We start from the raw sequence: 23070 nt of genomic DNA, 5'->3' as shown, positions 1-23070 counted from the left end.
ATATCAAGAGTGCACGTGGAAACACAGCCCCTGGGGAGCACACAGTGGCTCCAGCTTCCCACCTCCCATTCCCCTCCGGATCCACCACCTCACTTTTCCCATGTCAACCCATCTTACTCCAGCTCTATTTTTTTCCCCAAAAAGGTAGATCTCACAAAATTATTGCATAACCTGTGATTTCTCTGCTCTGCCCCAGTGAAGACTCAAGGTCCGCTGATGGCCAGCGTTCAATAACTCCCAGAGTGGTGGCACACCTAGGATCCTGAACATCGGGGCACACGGTCTGCACTCCTGATTCGTAAGCTGTGCATGCACCAGTGCTTGGGGCACAAAAGGTGAATCCAGACAAGCCTGAGGACTCCCAAATTCACAAACTTCACCACAGCCTACAACTTCCCTGTGAAATGCAGTAACACATAGTTGTAGGAGGGCTGCTGTGTCTTTGACCTGTGGCATAGCACTGGGCCAACCTGAGAATCAGAGGCCGGACTCAGCGGCATGGGCTGCTAAGTACTTTACTTCCAGCCCCAGCCTTTCAGCCTGCACAAGTCAAATTTGTGCTTCAGGAAAACTGTAATCTACTCCACATCACGGTATTTCCAGGTCCCTTCTATACAGCCAAGAGGGACTGCTAAAGCTGTAGCTGCCATGGGTCTCCAGAGCCCTATCCCTTATCTTGCCAAAACCTAATCCTATCTGTCTCCACAGGATTTCTTCAATACGGAAAAGGGAGCAATTATGAATCTCTCTATAGATGCAGAGTTAAAATGACATCAAAGGTTTATTCGGCTATGAAGAAATAGAGGACTGGACTTTCCTAACCCAGAACGACCTATTCATTCAACTCAGCCAGGCTTTAGCAGCATGCTGTCCCATAAGGCAGCCGCCAGCCTCCTGGGGTTCTCAAGCCCTGGAAACACAGCTGGTCTGAACTGAGATGTGCTAAGTATGAAACAGCACGCCAGAGTCCCCAGACTTCGTATGAAAGAAGGACATAAACTTGCTCATTAATTTTTTATATTGAGTACATATCAAAATAATATTTTAGATAGACTGGATTAAGTAAAATATATTATTGGAATTAATGTTGCCTGTTTCTGTTTGCTGTTTAAAATGTGGCTCCTAGAAAATTTAAAATTGCCCATTTGTGGCTCACTATCTATTTCTATTGGACAGCGCTGCTTTAGACAGAACCCAACAAATCCTTTACGGTTTTATTTCTAGAGGAAAGATGAGCATACTAAAGGTTTAAGGTATCCTTTTTAAACATCAGACCCTTCTTGTGGACATCCCATGAGTCTCTCTGCATAATGGAAGGACCAGTCAACCACAAGGAGCCTCCTGCCACAGCTCATCCCAGCCTGCCCAGCGTTGGCTTCTGTAGGGTCACAGCCTCTTCCCTGGCAGGGTCAGCAAGGGTCCCATGAGCTCTGACGACTTCACAATCTTCTACTTCTCTGACTTTACCATCCTCTATTCATTTTTTTAAATGTCTCCAAATAATACAGAAAAAAGAAACTTACAGGTTTTGAGATGGTGAATCCGCTGCTGGGATGCACAGGTATTTAACTCCCTGCAGAACAATAAAAAGTAAATACATAAAAATAAAAACATGAAACTCAGTGGAGAAAAGTATTTAAGGAACTATTTACTCAGGGCAAAAAATAAAAGGAGAAGTTTTTCACTCGTCTTTTGTTGCCAAGGAACTGCAGAAAAACTAATTAAAGTTTCTGGTTATTTTCCGTGACCGTGCGTACAAATAATTCTGCTTTGGTTTGCAAACAGCTTGTAGGTTTAGGCAAAATTCAAAGGGCACATCAAAAAAGTGAAATAGTTGAGTACTTTTCAGTAAGTTTCAACTGCTTTCAAAACCAGCATCTCAGATGTTAGTTTATATATTCCAAATTTTTTACATATTTCATTTAGGACTCTGAATGTTCAAAAAGGAAGCACTGTTCGTAAAAACCTTAACATAATGAGTGAAAACTATAATGTCATATTACAGCTTTCTACGTCAATTTTAGTATCATGACAGCTACAATTTCACTGATGCACCAATACGAGCTTTACCCTAGGGATAATTTGTTTTATTTTGCTTGCTTTTCAGGACAATAAAGGTTTATATATCAAACAAAAATACTTTTTTTTTAAAGAATGGCCAAATTTGAAAAAAATAAACTTCATATACTCCTCTATAAAACTCAGAAAAAGGTTTATGTAAATCCATGCTACAACAGGCATGCTAAATTTGAGATTAAAAAAAAAAACTGGCTGTTTCTCTTTCGGAGGGACTGGAAAGAATGTTTCAAAAGCTCTGTCAAGTAGAAACACAAAACATAAAAATCTGATATTCTCTTTGTAAGAGATTATAGCCTGATGAAGAATTAGATGAATCATTTTTAAATTATTCCTCTCTTAATTGCCTAATCTCACAGAATCTTGCTAGCATGTCACAGACAATATTAGGGGTGCACATCAGACACTGGAAAAGTAACCAACCTTGGAGAATAAAAGCACAGATAGGTAGAAGAGTCACACAGACAACCTCAGGTTTCTCAGAAGATGGAGTTACAACGCAACACATCTTCAGTAATTATTCACAAATAATTTCTGCATTTTTAATTAAACTTTTACCATTAAATCCTATTGTTAGGAATTTCTGTGCTGTGTTTGCTAATAGGGACAACTAAATGTGTAGCTGCCCCTAATCCTTCCACACCTCCTACACATTTTAATAGTTCCTGACATTGTGAGTCCTACTTTTCCAATTCAGGCGCCAGATACACCTCATGTCCCAACCTCCCTTGCGATTAGGGACTCCCCACCTGGCCCTCAGGAGTTGGATCGGCAGCTACTGAGTGGGATCCGGGAAGCACACATGGGCTTCGTGGGCGCAGGGTGGAGGCAGAGCACATGCGCTTTGCCAGGGCAGGTGGGGCAGGGGTGGGCTGGCTCAGGGCAAAGTGGGCGCTGAGCTTGGGGCCAGTTTTCTGGGGATCACTCCTGAACTTCAGCCTAAAACCTGTTCTCCATCTATTCTGAGGGAACCATGAGCTTTGAATCTCTGTTAGTAAGAGCTGTTTCCTGCTGAAACTGAGTCAGAGCAGGATCTGTTCACCGCGACTAACACCTAAGTGAGAGAATTCCCTCTTGCCTCGTCCACAATGATGAGGGGTCAGAAAAACATCTTTCCCCTCACAGTTTCTGTATGCTTTGAATCAAAAACGTTTTCTCCCTCACAGTTTCTGTACATTTTGTTTCCAGCTTTGAATCAATCTTTACACCTTCCAATAAAGGCCCTTTTGGGTCTTGAAGGAGATGAGTTTTACTGCTGTTTATCCACATGGGAACATCTCACTTAAGACCAAATGGGCTTCAACCATGCCAAGGGTTAATTTAGAATCTGCTGGTGGAAGAGGAAAGTGAGGCAGCAGCTTCTCCCTCCTTTGCCTTCACTTTGTCATTCCCCAGTTGCCCCCTCCTGTCTCTGTCCTCATTTCTCCTGGGCTTGTGGGCTGTGCTCTGCTGGGAACACTGAAAGTATCTTCAAACCTAGAGTGGTATTACAGCTGGGACTTCAAGGGAAAACAAACGGAAAAGGAAGTATTATTGTTAAAAATAATTTCAGTCCTTTCCTTTGTGGAGGCCAAACAAGCTTGTTGGTATAGATGCACATACATTGATCACCTCCTGCAGCCACCATTGAAATGACTCATTCACTTCTTTCCTTTTACTCTTAAGTGAGAGTTGGCAGTCGATCAGTCCAGAAGCTTGTGAAATCCTTTCCTCCCACACTCTTCCTCCACGCTCCTTGGAGACCAGCACCTCCAGACAGACCAGAAGGAGCCTCAAGTTGCCACCTTCCCTTCTAGTGCCATCTTCAGTGTCAGCGACTTCCATCTGGCAAGGAAGCTTAAGACGAGATGGAAATGCCCGCCTGCCCCAGATGTTGACTGACAGCCACTTTATTCTAGCAGAATCTAAAATCAGCCTAGTCTATATATCGAGAGGAAAGAAAAAAAAAAAGAAGGACAGGAAGAGAATGGACAGACGGTCTGCTGAATAGCTCTTTGCTGGCTATAAATATCAGCCGTGGGACTGGACAGTATTGTGCTTCCTAAGGGCAGTCTCCATGTGTGGTTGTGTTCCCCTTTGTGGCACCCGATGCACAAAAGGACCAACTCAGGCTGGTCCCATGAGGCAGGAGCACCTTGTCAGGTGGGCACGAGAATCTACCCACAGGAAGATGGCAAAGGCTATCTCTCCATCTGGGAACTACCAGGATGAGGAGGCAGCTCTTGGCCATGCTGGCCCCTGCCCACAGTCGCTGGGGTGGGTGTGTGGAGCTGCAGCTTCCCATCTGTGAATCCTCTAAAAAGGAACAAAATGGCTCCCAACCACAATCTGGGGACCACCTGCTGTTAAGGCGGGACAGCTAAAAATAGAAAACCTGAGTCAAGATTATATTCTGTCGAAGACAGAATGACAACAGCAATGATAACAAGCTTCCCTGCAAGGGTGCCCGGCACACAGCAGGCACTCACTGAAATGTCTGTGGAGTGATGAGACAGAGGATGAGAACAATGAACACAAAGATCACACTGCGAGATGAATGCAAAGAAAGAAAAATACTGTAAAGCACCACCGTCTGTCCCAGTGACCGTGAAATGAGAGGTGGGCTTCAGCCCACACCATGCAAACGGCAAGCCACCCACACATGCTCGAGGGACACCAGCGTCCCTCCTGGCCACTGCAACAGGACGCAGCTGAGAGCCAGTCGGCGTGATCCACAGTAAGAATATGCAAACTTAGTCAAGGAAGGAGTCAAAACTGTCAAAAAGGTTCAGCTGCTCGCCACCTAAGAACATCTATTTATCTTGGTTTAGTTATTAACAAAGCATGAAAAGTCTCTCCCAAGCCACAGACTACAGAATTTGAGTTACCTTAAAACAGCTTCAGATACCTGCACATGTGTACAATTCATGACAGTTAATTACTAATTCAGAAAGCAGCATGAGCCCGCCAGTGCCACAAGAAAGCTGGGCCCACTTAAAAGTATCCTAGTACTAATGAATAAGTTCTGCAAATATTTTAATGTGATGTGGAATAGATGGTTTCACCAAATAGATCCTCAAGACAGGACCACTCTCCGGTTTTGAAGTTTATAGAAACAGAAATAAAGAATAGGATATGTTTAGATAAATTATGGAAAGTATAACAAACTTGGAGGTTAAAAAAAAGCAATAAAAATTCTAGAACAATCTGAAAAATTTGTAAGTAATAAAAATAGCAGCAATGTTTCCATTAGTACAGTTTTTGCTGTAAGGTATTCACTCCCTCTTACTACCTCTAATATTTGAAAAAGTAAAGAAAAAATGGGTTGTCTTCCTGTTGCAATAAAATTCTCACTAAATAAATAAGAATTCAGCACTTTCCATGACGTTCCAAAACAGTGGACTGGTGGAAAGCCAATTAACATTACAGTTTTATGAGGCTATTAAACGTCAAGTTATGGTGCTTCAATCTCGAGTACACTGAAATACAAAAAAAGCTCAGTTAAGAAAAACGGGCTCTGTGTTTGCTTCAAGACCGTCATGATTTCTATGAAGACAAAGAGCGAGCAGCGATGATGGCATTTTAAGTGGCGTAACATGACGAAGTGAGTACCAGAGAGAGGAAAAGGGACAAGAAGTAAGGAACAGTCTCTACCTGTGTTGAGGGGACCAGGTGTAGACTGTATATTACTAACGCCAAGCAGCATGTATAAAACAATTAGTATAAAACAACTGGTGTAAAACCACGTGATGTAAAAATTTGGAAGATGCAGGAAAGAGGCAGGAGAGATGGGGGATCTGCTAAGGAAAGCTTTCTAGTGAAGGTTTTGTGTTTAGGTTTTGAAAGAAACAACAGACGTTACTTGGAGGAGAAGAAAGTTCAGAAAGTATTCCAGCGGCTCTTCAGAGCTTAGAGCTGCCTAAGTCCATCTTCTCAAAAGTTCTAAATACTTTTCAGTTTTCTGTTTCAACAAGTATAGTAACCACCAAAAGTAAGGTTTTTACCTTTCTTTGAGCCTGAAACTAAAGATTACACTTAAAACGATACGGAGGTAGGTCCCTGAAAAGCAGGGCCAAAGTTCTGATTTCACGACTGGTAAAGAAAGAGATCAAACTCTCGCTTGTTTCAAGTATGATTTCTAACATTCACTGTTCTTTTCTTTCTGAGGCGTTGTAAGAAGGAGAGAGTCTTCTCAAGAGCCCAGCTGACATTCTACTTTCCACAAGGAAGATAAGCCCTTCAGAAGCCATGTCTCTGTCCTCTCAAAGCCAACAGAAACCAGTTACAGGACAGAACTGGATCCCTGCAGGAGCCTATTCAAAACACAAGGAGGAGGAGAGCAAGTTCCTAAGGGCCAGGATCAGGAAACCATGCAATGGAAACGTCATTTTGGCTGCTAATAAACATGTCACCACTAGAAGCCCCGGTTTCTCATCTCAGCCTGTGTGGCAGCAGTGACAGTATGGTGAGCCCAGGGGGTCCTCCTCCAGCAATGGTGCCTGCTATTTGGTACGGGTGAGCCCAGGGGGGTCCTCCTCTAGCAATGGTGTCTGCTATTTGGTATGGGTGAGCCCAGGGGGGTCCTCCTCTAGCAATGGTGTCTGTTATTTGACCGTGAGTCCCATGAGGGAGGTGCCGGGTGCCCTGCTGCACCGGCCTGTGCGGCCCCTGTACACACACTCTGTATTCACACTGACCCTCTACCACAATTAACAACTGAGCGAAACCAGCCAGTGACCTCTCAAGAGCGACTTTCACCACATTCCCAGAAGCCTGACCCTGAAAAAAAAAAAAAGAATTAAAAGCCAAATTTAAATTTGAACCACTCCTCCCCTGATCAGAAGCAAGGTCACAGCTTATAACACTATGATGAGAAACACACACAGCAGAAGACTCTCTCATTGGAGACAGCCTCTCTCTACACTATTTTGTGGTAAAATACACGTAAGGTTTATCACCGTAGGCTGGGCGTGGTGGCTCATGCCTGTAATCCCAGCACTTTGGGAGGCCAAGGCAGGTGAGCCACGAGGTCAGGAGTTCGAGACCAGCCTGGCCAACATGGTAAAACCCCGTCTCTAGTAAAAAATACAAAAATTAGCCAGGCGTGGTGGCATGCACTTGTAATCCCAGCTACTCAGGAGGCTGACGCAGGAGAATAGCTTGAACCCAGGAGGTGGAGGTTGCAGTGAGCCGAGATCACACCACCGCACTCTAGCCTGGGACATAGCGAGACTCTGTCTCAAAAAAAAAAAAAAAAAAGATTCGCCATCATAACCATTCAAGGCGTACAGTTCAGTGGCCTTAAGTACATTCACACTGTTGTGCAGCCATCACCGCCACCCATCTCCAGGACTTTTTCATTTTCCTAAAGTAAACTCTGCACCTATTAAGTAATAAACTCCTCATTGCTTGCAGCCCCTGACAGCCACCTCTCACCTTTCTGTCTCTATGAATCTGACTACTGCACTTTCATACAAACCTGACAGCAAGCAAACTGTGAACGCCGTCTGGCCACACTCTTGAAGATCGTAGACCCAGGAGATGGCAATCACGGACTTGAAATTGCTTTTCGATGCACACTGCAGGTTTGATGAGCTGTCTCCTCTTTGCGAAGTGCCTTTATTCCACAGCAAGCATATGAGAATGCTCATTTACGTGTGTGGCAGCCCAGCTCGGTGCCTGGCACATGCATTTTGATTATTTCTCCTCCAGATATGACTTTCACATAGCCCATAACATGTGTAGAAATTATGTAAGGTTAAAGGGAAAAAGCAGAATTCAAAATCCCATCCCAAGGAAGATTACTCCTGGAAAAACTTCTGTATGCCTATGGACTAAGTACTGGAAGTCAATACAAAAAAATAGTCAAGGTCCAGCAGACAAGACCTCTCCTCTCTTTTTTGTTTGCATCACAGCAAAAGTCCCAAATAAATTACTATAGAAAGCTGCCATGGCAGATAAATAAAATTACTGTAGAAAGCTGCCATGGCAGATAAACATGCTCCTTTAGTTAGGCTGCATTATTCATGTTTTAAGTCCAGGTTCTAAACGGAAGATGTATTTTCTTAAAGCGCCCATTTGCCACTGATTCTTCCTGCATCAGCTAAATTTAGGAAACCGTACTACAAATAATAACTTCCAAGAACTCTGTGGTACTGATGGGGTGGGGAGGGAGCAGGAGGTCAGAGTGGAGAGACAAGATTTAGCCTCTGGTTTGATACTGTGAGACAACATGCAAATGAGAAACCTCCAACACCTGTGACTTCTTTCAGGTTAGTCAAAAACCGACATACATTTGACTTGTCAGATCAACAGATGAGAACTCAAAAGCTTATTTTTGTTCAAGATATTTCAGTGCAAGGCTAAAGTGGGCATGTTCAGAATGTTGGATTTCCTCCAGCCAGTACGGGCTGGGTTATGGGAAGGCAGCGAGGGAGATTCACTCTAGCTCCATCTCACCACTGAAAGCCCTATCAGGTGCTTTCGGTTCAGCTGGAGGACTTGCTGATGTACACGATTGTGACTCATGAAAACTTGGCCAGTTTCAGCAGTCACTTGAGACCAAGGCATTCCGTGGTATTACTTAATGAAGGTGAATCCTGAACAACCCATCTCAAAAAATTGCCATGAGTGAAAGCTGCTGCTTAGAAATCAGCAGTAGATATTCTGGGAGTATTCTCTGTATGTATCATTAGGGAAAAATTTATCTTTTACAAACATTATCTGATCACACATCTCAGCTGCTGAAAAATATTCAGTGGCTCCTGTCTGTCTGCAAAGTAGAGAAGACCGATTTTCACAGTGCTTCAACATCTGTCCACCACCCCCTTCCTGACCTCACATTCATGATATCTCCCTCCTACCATCCCTCGCTCCTCAAACTCCAGCAACCCTGGGCCGCTGTTAGTCTCCCCACATGTTCTGTGCTTTCCCGCCCCGGCCATCCTGCCAAGTCCCTGTGGTTTTCTCTCTCTGGAATAGGCTTTCTGTGTGGCTCTTCTCGGTAACACCTCCCTGACATACCCACCAGGCTCTCTGTGGAGCCTTCCCTCACCTCCTCGGCCTCCCCCTTAGCAGACTTCAGCCCCACACTGGGCCCCCACACCACCAGCAGCACACAGGCACATGGCCCTGGCACAGAGGACTGGCACTGTGTGTGAAGGGCCAGTCTCTCTCCTAGACCCCAGATTCCTCGAACGCCCACGGCTGTGGTCATCATCTATCAGTCTCCTGGCACCTCTCTCCTGTAAACGGTTCCAAATGAAGAAAGGAATGCATGAGGAGGGACATGCCGTTTCAGAATTTTAAACATGTGGCCACCAACCCAATGCGCCCTGACAGCACTGCTCCCAGGCTGGCCACAGCACCTGCAGGCAGCCCTGAAGTCACCGTCCAGTGCGGGCCAGCCAGTGCCTCCACCTTCACTCTCCTCCAGCTGTAAATGAGGCTCTGCTGGACGTGGTAAGTGCACGCTCCCACACGGAAAACCATGACAGGCAAAGACAATGCAAAAATGCTGGGCATTTCTGGGGCTGCATTAAACTGGGGGCTACCCAGCCCCAAGCTTCAGACCTGGCTGGGCTCCCGGAAGCTCTTAGTTTCCTCTCAGTAATGCTCCTGCTGCCCAACAGCGAAGCCCAGGGTGGGTGAACTAGGGCCCATGTTCACGGGGCACAGCTGTGCCCACTGATTCACGTACTGTCTGTGGCCCCTCACCTCATGCCGGAGGCTACAGTAGCTGCAGCAGAAGTCCCCAAAGCCCCAAATACTACCTGGGCCTTGACAGCCAAAGCGTGCCAAGCCCCGGTCTAGACAGTCCCATTGTACAAAGTCATTCTGATGGTGACAGCTTGTTTTGCATGTCCCATTTGTCTTCTCCATTTAAATGACATCTGATACAGCACACCACCTTCTTAGAATTGCAGCATTCTTAATCTACAGCTGTGCTCAATTCTCCTTTGCTCTGATGCAGAGAGGGACAGAAGGATTTCCCTTGAACACAGGACTTTAAACAAGGAAAGTCAATGTGACATGTGAAAAATACTAAGTGCAGTGCCAGAACACAGTAGATGCTCAATAAATGGTAGTTGACAGGATTTGCCAGTGACTCTCCCTCAAGGGCAATCCCATCTGCATAATTACCAGCAGATACAGCACTGCACACACCAGGATGCAGAAGCCCAGGGCAGATGACTCTCCAGGCACCAGAAGATACAGCACTGCACACACCAGGATGCAGAAGCCCAGGACAGATGACTCCAGGCACCAGCAGATACAGCATTGCACACACCAGGATGCGGAAGCCCAAGGCAGATGACTCTCCAGGCACCAGCAGGGAGAGGGCCACACTGCTCTTCAAGCTGTGTGCTGTGCTGTACCCACCTCCCTGAGCCAACCTCCCCCTCCCGGCAGGATTCGGCAGCCTGCCTTAAATACAGCTCCCTCCTTAGGGAGGCACACAGTGCTGCTGGGAACATTGTGCCTGTTTTGCAGTTGGCTAAGCCAGTGAGCTCTCGGAGCCCCTTGCTGGTGATGGAATGGGTCCATCAGCTGCAGATGGGTTACAGGCTTTGTAGACTGCCGCTTGTCTTCAGGCTTGGACACAATCTGCAGCATCTAGGAAGCCCTTTCTAAACAGCACGGACGATCCCTCCAGCTGAATACCACATCCTCCCTCTGGGATCATACTCTAGAAGCTGTTTTGAGAAAGAGGCAAACACTGACCCAGAGCAGGGTGCAGCCCTCCAGGGCTGGCCAGTTCTGCATGGGCAGGGCTGAGGCTCAAGACATGCAAAGGCTGGACGTGGTGAGGGCCACGGGAGCTCAGGGCAGAAAGAACGTCCATGGGTTGGGAGAGTGGAGAGAAGTGAGAACAGCGGCTCTTCTGTTTCTCCTCAACACCAGGAGGGACACCCCTCTGTTATGCAGCAAGTTAATATTAGAGACGTGCTGCATTCCTGTGCTCTGCAGCACCCACTGCCTGATGTTCGCAGCAGCAGGTGTGGGTGGGAGAGCGTGTTTGCGGCACTCACTGCCTGATGTTCGCGGCAGCAGGTGTGGGTGGGAGAGCATGTTTGCGGCACTCACTGCCTGATGTTCGCGGCAGCAGGTGTGGGTGGGAGAGCATGTTTGCGGCACTCACTGCCTGATGTTCGCGGCAGCAGGTGTGGGTGGGAGAGCGTGTTCCTTGCTCTGATTAAGGATGAGCGGGTCACTGCTCCCAGGCCTCCCCAGGAGGGGCGGCATTCCTCCAAACCCTCCACCCTCTCCATGCCTGCCACTGCTAGCAGTCTGATGGGAAATTTTTATTTGACAGCTACATGCTCTTGCACCACGGCACAGACCTAGGAGGCCCTAGGTCACCTCGGTCAGAGTCCACATGTGGAAGCACAGGGGAAGAGAGTGCCCCGGCCACCAAGGAGGCCAGAGGACACTCACTGGGGTAGCCATGCGGCTGCAAGCCCACTGCTGAAGTAGGAGCAGCTGCAGAGGTTTCCATCAGAAAAGGCAGGAAACCTCAGCTTAAAGGAACAGTTTTTAAAAACCAGGAAGCCAAAAACCAAAAACACTTGGAAATGTTATCCTCCTTTGCTAGCTATGAGATCTTTTCTTCTTCAGGGCATAGGGTGGAGCCATTCCACAGTGCAATTTAATTGCATTCTAGATCTACTCTCATTGACAATCATTTAAAGGAGACTTCGAACTGCTTTCCACTTGGGTGCTGTGGAGCTGATCTCCTGGAACAAGGTATTTCATAAAATAGATATATTTGATCTGTACCTATTCTACCTCGGCTAGGCTCTGCCTCCTCCCAGGTCAGTACAGCTGAAATGATCCTTGAACTCCTCTGCTTAGGAATAATTTCCAAGAGTAGAAGTCTCAAGCCAAGGTCTGAGCTCTGCTCTGTTCACCCCAGAGTTACAAACTGACAGGGAAATCTGTGCCTATGCAGCCATCCTAAGATGGCAAAGGGACGCCCTAAGAGCCACTTCCCCGCGTCCTCTCCTTGCACTGATAGTGGCTGCACCTCTCACGGAAGGAGCCAAGGGCCTTGTGGATTAACCCCCACTAGCCGGGGAAAAACCTGAGAACGAAAAGTTGGACCTCAAGAGAAAGAAGCTCTCACTCAGAGTTCAGATGCACCTACTTCCTTCCCATGCCCAGAACTTTCACCATGCATTTCATTTGCTTTCCCATGGGAAAAGAAGGCCAGAGCTAGCTGGTGATGCCCCTGCTCAGTGATGAATGCTGAAACTTGACGCTGGCAGGAGCTGCGGTGATAACTGAAAGGAGGGAAATAACTTCTCAATTCAAACCTAGGGTTTGATACTGTCCACCTCAACACACATGTACACATGTCTTTAAAACATCCCAGGGAGTCTGGCCACACAGAGGGGAACACATTTTTAAAAGCATGGACAGAGCTTGTTCACAGCCTGTAATAAGGTGATGAAACTAGCTAGGTGCTATTGCTTCACTCTCAGAGTTTTAAAATAAGATTGGAGCACTTCCCTTGCAGGTGTGGGCAAACACAAGGTCCACCTGCACTGCCTAGCAGGCAATGATTATTCAGAGCACCTGAAAACAGCAGATTTGCTTAAACCAGTCTTTGGTAAACTAGGGCACCTTTTCTTATGGCTAAAAACAACAATGGTGCCCAGAGAGCCCTTTAACCCGGCTTTGGGTCTTAACCAACCTACCCCCTTTAACTTCCCATTCAAACTTCCGATTGCAAACTCGAAGGCCCCCCCGCCCCCTGCCACCAAGCAGCCATAACCCACGGAATCTCCCTGGAGTAGATGTCCTCTTCCATCACCACCACCACCATGATGCTTAAGCTTTCTGCTAGTCAGCCAGCCACACACGGGGCTGTCCCGACCCAGAACAAGAAACACTCTTTCCCTCCGCGGATGCTCTCCACAGATATTCTCCTTGGTTGTTTCTACCAAGCTAAGCCTGTCTTCTCTTTCAAACTCCTTACAGAATTGCATCTCCTCTGAAAGCATTTCAGACTTGCTATTCATTTCACCTAGTCTCCCCTTTCCAGTGTCCACAGCACCTAAAACAGCCAAACACGAGGGTCTTCTCGGGTTGGAGTCTGTGAATGAGAAGTTGCAGAATCTCAGCTTGGGGGAAGCAAAACACAAGCTCTACATTGGGGCCAGAGTGCCCTGAGGCGCCCCTGCAGGGAACCCCAAGGACTGTACTCAGAAGAGCTGAGACTAACTAGAACCCACACAAGGGGTTACAGAAGTAACAAAGATGTGTGTCTCCCAAGATCATGTGTTCACAGGCTGTGAATTCCATCGCATAACACCACATAAAATCAAGATGCTGGAGGATGGCCCCACCATCATTCCCTAGTCATGCTGTCCTAGCATTTTCTCGCATGATTTTATTTAAGAGCAATGGCTTAGCTTCCTATGTAGATACACTGTGATACTGTGATGCTCAAATCTTCATGTCCAGCCTAGACGTCTCTCCTGAGCCCTGGACCTGTATTTCTATCCACTGACGAATATCACATGAACATTCCACCCATGACTGAGCTTGGTCCCTTTCTTCCACCCAGCTCTGTTTCCTGGAGCACTCACATCCCTGGATGGTAGAGCCATGGGCACTCATAGCCTAATCAGCTGTACCCTCAGGCATCCCTGACTCCCCAGCCTGAGAAATGACTTTCTTTCAGTATTTTGAAGACGTCTGATGAGTTTATGGCTGTTGTAACTTCTTAATGGATTGTTCCTTTTTTTTTTAATGTCGTTTCCCTCTTTACCCTAATTATTATTTTTTCCTTTGCTTTCAATTCCATTTTATCTCATAAAAACTATCGCTATGCCATCTTCCTTTTGCTTGATTCTTGCTAGAGAATCTTTCCCTTTCTTTCATTTTCAACCTTGTTATGTCACTTTATGGAAGATTTTCAGATCAAATCTGACTCTTTCGCTTCTAAAAAATATCCAGTCCCCAGCATCCCAGTTCAGACCCTCATCACTTCTAATGAGGATTACTTCAAGAGCTTTCGAGGGTCTCTGGGGTACCCACCTCCCTCACTCCACTCTAAACTTGAGGCAACATCCTGCAAAAGAAATCGGAATGTGTCACTGGCTTTGTTGATCAATCTTTGCCGGGTCTCTGCTTGCTGCAAGATGAAGTTCAGACTCCACAGCTTAACAAACAATGTCTTTGCTAATCTGCTCTGAGCCTGCTTTTCCAGTCTGGCCACACTGGTGAGCTCTCAAGAGTGCCAGGACACACCTTCCCTCGCACGCCCCATCCCTTAGTGCACCCGTACCTCTGCACGCACTGCTTTCTCTACCCAGAATCCCACCTCCAACTCAACTGTCATCTCCATCACTGCCTGGCAAACCTCTATGATCATTTAGGACCACACCAAATTTTCACCTTTGGTGAAGCCTTGCTGTCTGCCCTGCAGTGTTAGCCGCCTCCCCTGGGTGCCCAGGGCCCTTGCCTCTGGTATGCATTTTTAAGGATTTACACACCTGTCTCTCCTTAATGCTGGGACACATCTCCCTTCTCTTTGTATTTTATCCCCAATCCCCGCTACAAGGTAGGTGCTCAATAAATGTCTGCTGAGTCTGGAGGGATAACAACTTCCAACGTAGCCAAAAGGAGAACTGAAGACAGCACCACCCTCACCTGTACTGACCACTGTCTCCACTCTATCATCAGGTGGGGCTCATCTCCCCCTCCCTGACCTGCCCGGAAGCACTAAACCTACAGAAGACACACCCCTCACCCTCCCTCCCCACTGAGTCAAACCGCACTAGTCCTATGAGGCTGCCTCAACACCCCTCTCTTTACAAAGTCTTCCCCAAATCTCCCAGCCCATGGCCATGCAGCCCTTGCGTGGACTGGCAGAGCCCATGCCATCTATGATAGGCACTTTGGCACCCAAAGGCAACCAGGCTGCAGTGGCGTCTATGCACACTATACTCAGTCAGAACATGGAGGAGTCCACATGCTACAGACTTCTCCCAAGACCTTGGTTTGGAGATCCTGGCAGATCTTGCCCCTCACACATTCCCCACCGTGGACAGGGTGAGATGCAAACCAGGAAACCCACTCCAAGAACGCAGAGTCCTCCACACACCTGTGCCAGGTGATTGCTCAAGTACAGCAGTCAGGAGGAAACGCTCAGACACCGGGACTCAACACGAAGGCAACAGCTAGGAAGAGTGTCCTGCAAAAGTCTTCAGTTGTAAGGAGAGGCTGGTCAGTGAGCATGAGCCCTAGAGAGAAGGTCCCCAGCTGAAGGACAGGGTACCTCTAGGAAGCCAGGCCAAAAGAGTTCTTTGATTTAGAAATTTAAAAACCGTGTCCTCCCTAGATTCAGTTAAGTACTGGAAGATCTCCAGCCCTCTGAGTCCAGCCATGCAGGAGTTCTAGGGCTCCAACTGCAAGTGAGTCTGTGGTAGCAGGACCAGCCGGTGGAGGGGCTGCTCTCACACACCCGACTGCCACACAAGAAACCTAGACACAGCCTGCTTCAAGAAAGAGCGATTACTAGACAGTTTTCGATCCCTGCTATAATCATTTCTATTTGAGTCATATCTATTTAAATCTGGGGTTGGCTTCAAACAAATTTGCCTCAACACATGAAAGCTGCTGTAAGCTTTTGGTACAGCAAGTACCACTGATTCTGGGTGGCTTCAAAGAGGTTTTCCTAGAGAGGTGAAAACAACTGAGGTGTGCTGGAAACAACTGTCAATCTGAAAACCATTCCAGGTCAAACAGCAACTGGTTTTCAAAAGACTTGGACCTTTCTAGCAACTTGACACCCACAGTGTTTTTCGGTAAGATAGCTGAATTCACCCACGCTGGAAACAATGGCCAAAGCAAATGGGAAATCTTGCCCAGTGCTTCAAGCTGTATCCCCCGGGGATCTGTGAGTCCTAAAAAAGGGCACAGATTCATTTTGTGTCCAATCATTCAGGTAGAAATAAAGCACACAGGAAATAAAGTCTAGACCAGTAAATACATGTCTTGGGCCATCTTCTCCCTTTGAAGAGTGAAGATTAAGATGACTGAAATGAAGTGGATGACATACTTTGCTTTGTACCAATCGGCCGTGGACAACAGGATGTAGCATGCCTGACATCACGCATCACACACGCATCTATGAACACATCGCAGCCAAACACAGATCACCTTCCAGCCAGGCCTGAACGTTCAAATGAAATCTACCCGTCACTACCAGACACCCAGAGCATGGCCCACAGACCCCCTTCCCTTCTTTCTCCCCCTCTCTTCACTCGAATAGATACTTGGACATGATCTTATTGTGACAAATAAATTCAAGAATTTTTTTTTTTTTTAAATAGAGGAAAAAGTGGGAATCACCCTTCCCTCCCTCCCCTCCCATTCTAGTTCTCTAGGAAATCACCAGTTTGAGGAGTCTGGCCTGGTCCTTTCAAACCCTTATCTGTGCATTATCATGCATATAAATGTAATACAGAAATACACCATTGACTTTAAACTTCACATAAATGTGATTATATGATGGGTATCATCCTATAACTTGCTTCCTTTTTTTAAAAGTGGACTTAACCCTGTGAACACACAGACGTCTTCCTTTTCTTGCTGAATTGCTGCCGAGTATTCCTTAATATGGATGAACCAGCACTGACCACTCCCCTTCTGCTGAATATGTGGGTTGGCTCCAATTTGTTGCCATTACAAACAGGGCTGCCATGAATGGCTGCACACTTGAACATCTGTATACATCTGTGTGTATGAGATGTGTGGCTTTGGGGCTTTATCCTCCTTGTGCCTGGAGAAGGGCAACCTATAGCTTCGGTGACTTGCAGGTTCTGGACAGGAAAGGCCCTGGGGTCGTGAGAGCTGAGGCCTGCTGTGGTCACCCGGGGAAAGGCCCTGGGGTCCTGAGAGCTGAGGCCTGCTGTGGTAACCTGGGGAAAAGGTAGGGCTGGAGGTGACGGCCGGCATGTCAGCCTCAGTGGCTGCTGGAGGAGGGCCACAGGCAATGAGCCTCTCCCTTTACAACCAGAACACAAGTCCCTGTGCCCTGAATGTCCTCTCAGCTTTTCCTAATGAGGATAAGCTCCATGAAGTCTGTGACAGTGTTTCTACAAGCTGTGTCCTAACCCTGGCACGGGGCTTGACCATGGCAAATCCTCCTTTAATTGACTGTCACTGTCTGTGTCTTGGATGCACAGTCCTCTTTGTAGAGCCAAGCTTTTAATGCCAAGCAAAGGTAGCTCTCCAGAGATCAATCAGAAAGTCACAGGAGCTGCACAGGGGGTTACTGGTTGTAATAACTTAGGAAAAGATCATTCTGAACCAGAGGCCACAGCAGCTCTGTAGAACAGGACATCCACAGGCACCGCTGCTTACTAAAGAAGTGAGGAATTACACAGACTGCCCATATAAGCAAGGCTGCATTGCACTAACCGATCCTCTGGCTTCACAAATTGCTCATGATAAAGAAATCACTCTTGACCCCACTCTACTTTCACATCCTAATGAGCCACAAGTGGCCAAAGACGTGATGAGACGTGATTTCTCACTTTGGAACAGGGCTAAATGCGTGATAAGACATGATTTCTCACTTTGGAACGGGGCTAAATGGTGCAAATCTCGCCTTTCATCAGCAGATGTCTGCAGAGGGGCCCCTGCGTGCTGGATCCAAGCCGAGTGCTGCAAGGACAAGAGAAACCCCAGCACGGCAGCTGCCTGTGTGGGCTCGCAGGCCAGCTCAGGAACCCAATGTGGGCCATGAACACTTACGTCATCAAGCACAGGTTAAATGGATGCTTAATATCCTACAGAAGCAGTGACAGTGCACACGTGACTCATGGCCCAACTGAGAGTACAAACTGAAGATATTACAGAAAAGGGGCCGAAGTCCTGAGCTCGGAGGACCCTGACGGTGTCCCTCTCAGAGGAAGGAGAGCTGGGGCTGAGCTCGGAGGGAGGGAGAATTCATGTGAGCCAGAGAGGGTGGGAAGAGAGGAAAGAGAATACACACATGCCTTCTTCAACTTTTAAACACCCTTTATCATCTTGCTTCTGGCTTGCTTTACATTTGGGAAGCCAACAAAACTTTTGTTCAAGAGAAATGGGGTGGATCAGCAAGAGGAACATGTGGCAGGAAACCAGGGTCCCTCCAGGAGCCCTCGGCCTCAGGGCCACGTGGCCGCTGGGCACTGACCCAGGGAAAAAGGATGGGGCCGTCCAAGCAGACCGGGCATCTCACCTTGGTGAGTTTCCTCATCAATAAGCAGGTAAATAAAGACAGAAGTACAGGCACACAGATAACAGCCAGAGGAAGAAGCCAACTACAAACAAAACTAACACAAGTAAAGTCTTGGCACCAACACTTCAAAAAATGTCTTCAACGTTAAAAGAAATATAAACAGAATCACCAAGAATAAATGTCTGGATATGAAAACATCCCATTCTTTTAAAAACACCATAAATGGTTCACACTGAAAACAGAAAATATCCAAGCTGAACTCTAGCTCATAAAATCTACCTGGTATACATACAATACCCTGGTCTTCATAAATGAGTATAAATAATTTTTTCTCTACTTGATCCTACACTGTCATCTTATAATATGTGTCATTTTTAAAAAGGTAAGGTTCTTCACGTTAGAAGCTTAGTGAAGGCATGAGAATATTTCTTAAAACTTTTTTTTGTTGTTGTTAATAGTGAGAAATAGTTTTGTTTCCTGCAGGTGCTCTGGTTAAATACACAAAATGAAAAATGAAACACTGAAATTTTTACATTAGAAAGAGTTCTGTTTCTTTTTTTCAGGGGAAGGGAGAAACCTTTCATTGCTCAATATTATTTTCTCAGCAACTACAAACAATATCGGGTTTCTGATTTGAAAAATCACTGTCTTTGCAATAGGAGTTTTCACCAACCCTCAAACGTGGAGCCATCAGTAGACGCTGAAGACACTGCTCCCACCCATCCCCACAAATAAGGAAACACTTTTGAGCAAACATGAGCAACTCCCTGACAAAGTCCTAAGGATGGAAACAGGCGAAGGAGGATTTTGTTTTTTCCTCTTAAACAGGTCTGGGCTTACTTTCTATTGAAATTAATGTATGTGGCAATGATTTTCTGCCATGTTACTAGTATCATGTGCTCCAAAGTTTTGATACCAAAAGTGTAGTCCTGAAGGGCTATGGCTGGCAGGAAGACCCTTGCCTCTGTAGTGAGAAGGCCTTGGTTCCAGCCCTGGCCCTGCCACTTGCTGACAGATGATGTGAGAACCAGCCGGGTTAAGCCACAGAGGCACCAAATAACACCATCCACCTTGCTGGACTCAGAGTTCTCAGAGGAAGTCATGTCCTGGCATTCTCTACCAGCTGGAATGCCAGGGATCACATTTTCTGAATTCTTAGGCATCGCCAAAGGCCCAGTCAAATGTCTCCAGATTCAATGGCAGAAGAAGGATCTCATTCTTTGGGCTTCCACAGGCTCTGTTCCTATGGGATTTGCCACCTGCTCCAAGCCACAGCTCTTCTCTCACTGTCATTAATATTTATAAAGCAGCTACAACGCATATCTTGTGCGTACACTAAAGGCTCTGCCAGGGAAGATCTTGGGATGAACTCATTTCTGTTACCCACGGTACCTGTCCCAAGACCTGCAACATAGTGGGAGCTCAAGAAATGAATAAATCAGTAACGCTTTGTCTTCAAAGGGAAGAACTATCTGGAAAGGGATGGGATGTGTGAAGAGGGTATTTGCAGCAAATAACAGGAAAAATCTTGCTAATTAAAAGGAAAGAAGAGCAAAGCTCTGTGCTGGTGACGGCATGGCGGGGAAAGGCACTTTCATACATTGCTAGTACAAGCACAAATAGCACAACCTTTTTCAAAGGTGATCTGGTAAGATCTACTGATACCACTAAGGATATCAGAAACATCAGTCGTGCTAGGAGAGAACAGAGGCAGTGGGGCATGCTGGGAAAATTCCCAGTCTGGGAGAGGAGTCCCGGCTTCCCATCAAGCTACCCAGACAGCCATAGGAATCCCAGACAAGTCCTTTCATGTCTCCCAACGTCCAGGTTTTTGTCCACCGAATGATAGAGTCAGGCTTGCTGATCTCTAGACCCTGTTTAGCTGGGATTTCTGTCTCCGACAGAGAGCGGTGGGGCATAGAAATGGGTCAGAGCTCCTCAGAATCTCAGATGTGAATTTAGGGCTGACTAGAGAGCCTGAAGGTCCCCAGGTTTCTATTACGTTTCTAAGATCATCATTCTGGAACGTCTACTCCTTAGCTACTCTTCTGAAGAGGTAGTAATTGGAGACATAGGCCTTTTTCCCTTGGCTGACCACCTCACCCATCATGGTCCAGTGGATAAACACATCTTCTCTCATCCACCCAAGATGCATCAGAGACCACCCAGCCACTCCCTGACCAGAGGCAAGGCACAGCCACTCTGAAGGCCTGGTAACAGTACCTTTTATTTTCTTTTTCCTGCCAGGCTGCTAGGAAGAGTACACGATGCTATGAATGCTATTTTGGGAAACCCCAACCCCCAACAAATTACCCAAATAATGGGGTCCGATCTAATCCAACCAAAAGCAACCAAGTCACAAGTTCCTTAGTTCCTTCCTAAGTAAAAATGGGAGCCTCCTTATTTAGATCCCCTGGATTTCACAGGACATGTTCCATGGGGGTCTCAGTAGGAGGCACATCACATAAGCAAGCACATACAATGTTTCCTGGCTCACAAAGGCTGATACATGTCTGCACAATAGGGCTCTCAAGCCTTTATTCCGACAACACAACTGTGAAGCTTCCAGAGGGGAATAAAGTGTGCTAAGTTTTCTAAACTTGCATGGCCACATCCAACAATATGAATACCCTCTCTCGCTTAGTCTCCATCACAATAAAGGCAGAACTAGAGTTTCCAAAAGCCCTTTGTAATTGATGCTAAGTACCCCAGAGCTTTAAACTCATTGAGATGTTTGTTGGAAACGACCCAAAGAAGTATCCGCAGGGTAGTGCCCAATACATCGCTTCACAGCAGCAGGGCTTGCAGGACACCTGCATGGATGTAGCAGGACTAAAACCCTTCCATTGTAGACAGTAGCGATCTTCCCACTTCCTACCAAGCCCCAGCCTGGGGCTGCCCAGAGAAGCCAGCAGCCGTTCAATAAATACGCATGGTTTTGAAGATCTCAGAAAATAAAGGAGGCCCAGCTCTCTCCTCTCCCACCATTTATCCCTTCACCCTCACTTAGGGGCTCTCACCAGCCGGGGGGTCAGCTCACTGCATTTGCTTGACCCCGCACAGTCTCCCCGCTCACCTTCATCCCTGCCCCATTTCTCTCCCAGGATCAGGGCTGGCAAAACACGGAGCTGCTGAAGCACCAAACCCGTCCGCTAATTCCCCACCAACTCCAAACACATCATTTCCCTGACTCATCTCAGGCTGCGTGAGGACACAGCTTCTGGATCTGGATTTGAAACTCAACACAGAAGACTGCCTTTGTGCCCCAGGCAGACAGCTAAACAAAGATTTGGAACTTCTAAGACTATAACTTAATGTGGGCGCCACCAATTCAAATAACTTTTGGCCTCACTTTTCCCCACTGTGCAATCAGAGGCTATTGTTTTAATTTTTAAAATAAGAATATATCATAAATTACTTGTGAAATTAAAGATTGATAAAATGCTAAGAGAGGCAATACTAATACATTATGCTACAAAACAGTGGCATAACAATAAATATAAAATCACATGCAAGTACTTATTGTGAAGCTAAGATAATAATAGCACCCGGAGACTACAATAGGATGTCTCCAAGTAAAAGCCGTCCCAGTGAAGAAAAGGGGTAGCACTTCTCTCTCTCTCTTTTTTTAAAGACAGAATTTGTCCTTACAGACTGAGCTACACAGGGAATAAAAAAGAATGTGTAGTGTCTTGTGTTGGGAACACAGTTTGCCCACAGCTCTGAGTTTTGACACAATCAGCGGGCTCTTTATACCTGGGTTACAACCCCACCTGCTTTACTCGTTAGCCTGTGGTTTCCCGAGTGATAAGGGCTGGAGCTCTTTGATTTCTAACACTGGCAGATCTCCTATCTACACAGAAGTTACAATGTGAGCAGATTTAAGGGTCATGTGCACACATGACAGTGTGTTCCATTAAATGGAGTATAAAGCAGGGAGGCAGGCCTGGGGCTGAGGGTGGAGAGGGCATCTCTGCAATTTATTAAAATAAAGGAAACCTCAAGCCTCATCTTGTGATTTAAGAGGAAGTCAATCATGACCAGTTTGCAGTTTAACTTACCATCTTGGCCATAGCTTGGCTGTATTTTAAATACAAACTATTGTTGACAGATTAAAAAATGGAGTGGTTATTTTCAAAGGAACTGTTAGACTCCAAAAAAATGTTTTGTTGTTGTTGTTATTTCCAATAAAATCATGCTGGACCACAAATTACAGCACCTTAGCAAAAAAAAAAAATTGTGAGCTAAACAATACAAGGAAGTAGGAGCTCGGAGATCTGGAGAAATTAATTGAGGTTTGTTCACCACCTATGATTCTCTGGTACTACAATGTTTAGTAGAATCATTTATTATTCTACATTCTCATCAGTTTTAGCTTGCTTTATACTAACTAAAATCTGGCAGCCCTAATGGCTAAAGAAAATAGATACATTTAAAATAAAAAACATTACCTACTCTTGCCTAATATAAATTTAAATGAAAACAGCCTGAACCAGGATTCTCTCTTTCAGAACAAGCCACCCCTCCCTTTCCAACACCCCACCCTAAAATAGAAAAACACATACACATCACAACCACACAGCATTATTTTCTAAAAGGAGGTAACTCGGGCTCTGTCAAGGCCAATAAACATAAATAGATTTTACCTCTAGCCAACAGCTCAAACCGTCCATTAGGGTAAATTTAAAGATGTTTTTGGAATTAGTGCACAAGCAGACACACCCTGTTTACCCCAAAAACCTAAAACACAACAGCTTCTACACCGAGAGTCTCCA

At 46.2% G+C, this 23070-nt stretch overlaps 1 protein-coding gene across 9 annotated transcripts in view; it reads right to left on the bottom strand.

Annotated features, from left to right (window-relative positions):
* The window catches only part of DUSP22 (dual specificity phosphatase 22), a 55721-nt gene that overhangs the window by 14681 nt on the left and 17970 nt on the right, over positions 1-23070 (bottom strand). For 8 of the 9 annotated variants that reach the window (XM_002816339.5, XM_009241385.4, XM_063725304.1 and 5 more), the window contains one exon: positions 1524-1573. The exons of the other annotated variant lie outside the window; for it this stretch is intronic. In XM_002816339.5, the coding sequence (XP_002816385.2) occupies positions 1524-1573 (50 nt within the window). The remainder of the gene's footprint in view (positions 1-1523; positions 1574-23070) is intronic. 9 annotated transcript variants of the gene reach the window in all.

Source organism: Pongo abelii, chromosome 5, assembly GCF_028885655.2.
Source record: "Pongo abelii isolate AG06213 chromosome 5, NHGRI_mPonAbe1-v2.0_pri, whole genome shotgun sequence".
Taxonomy (NCBI): domain Eukaryota; kingdom Metazoa; phylum Chordata; class Mammalia; order Primates; family Hominidae; genus Pongo; species Pongo abelii.
The sequence above is the reverse complement of the archived record's forward strand: the minus strand, read 5'-3'. Positions and strand labels throughout refer to the sequence as shown.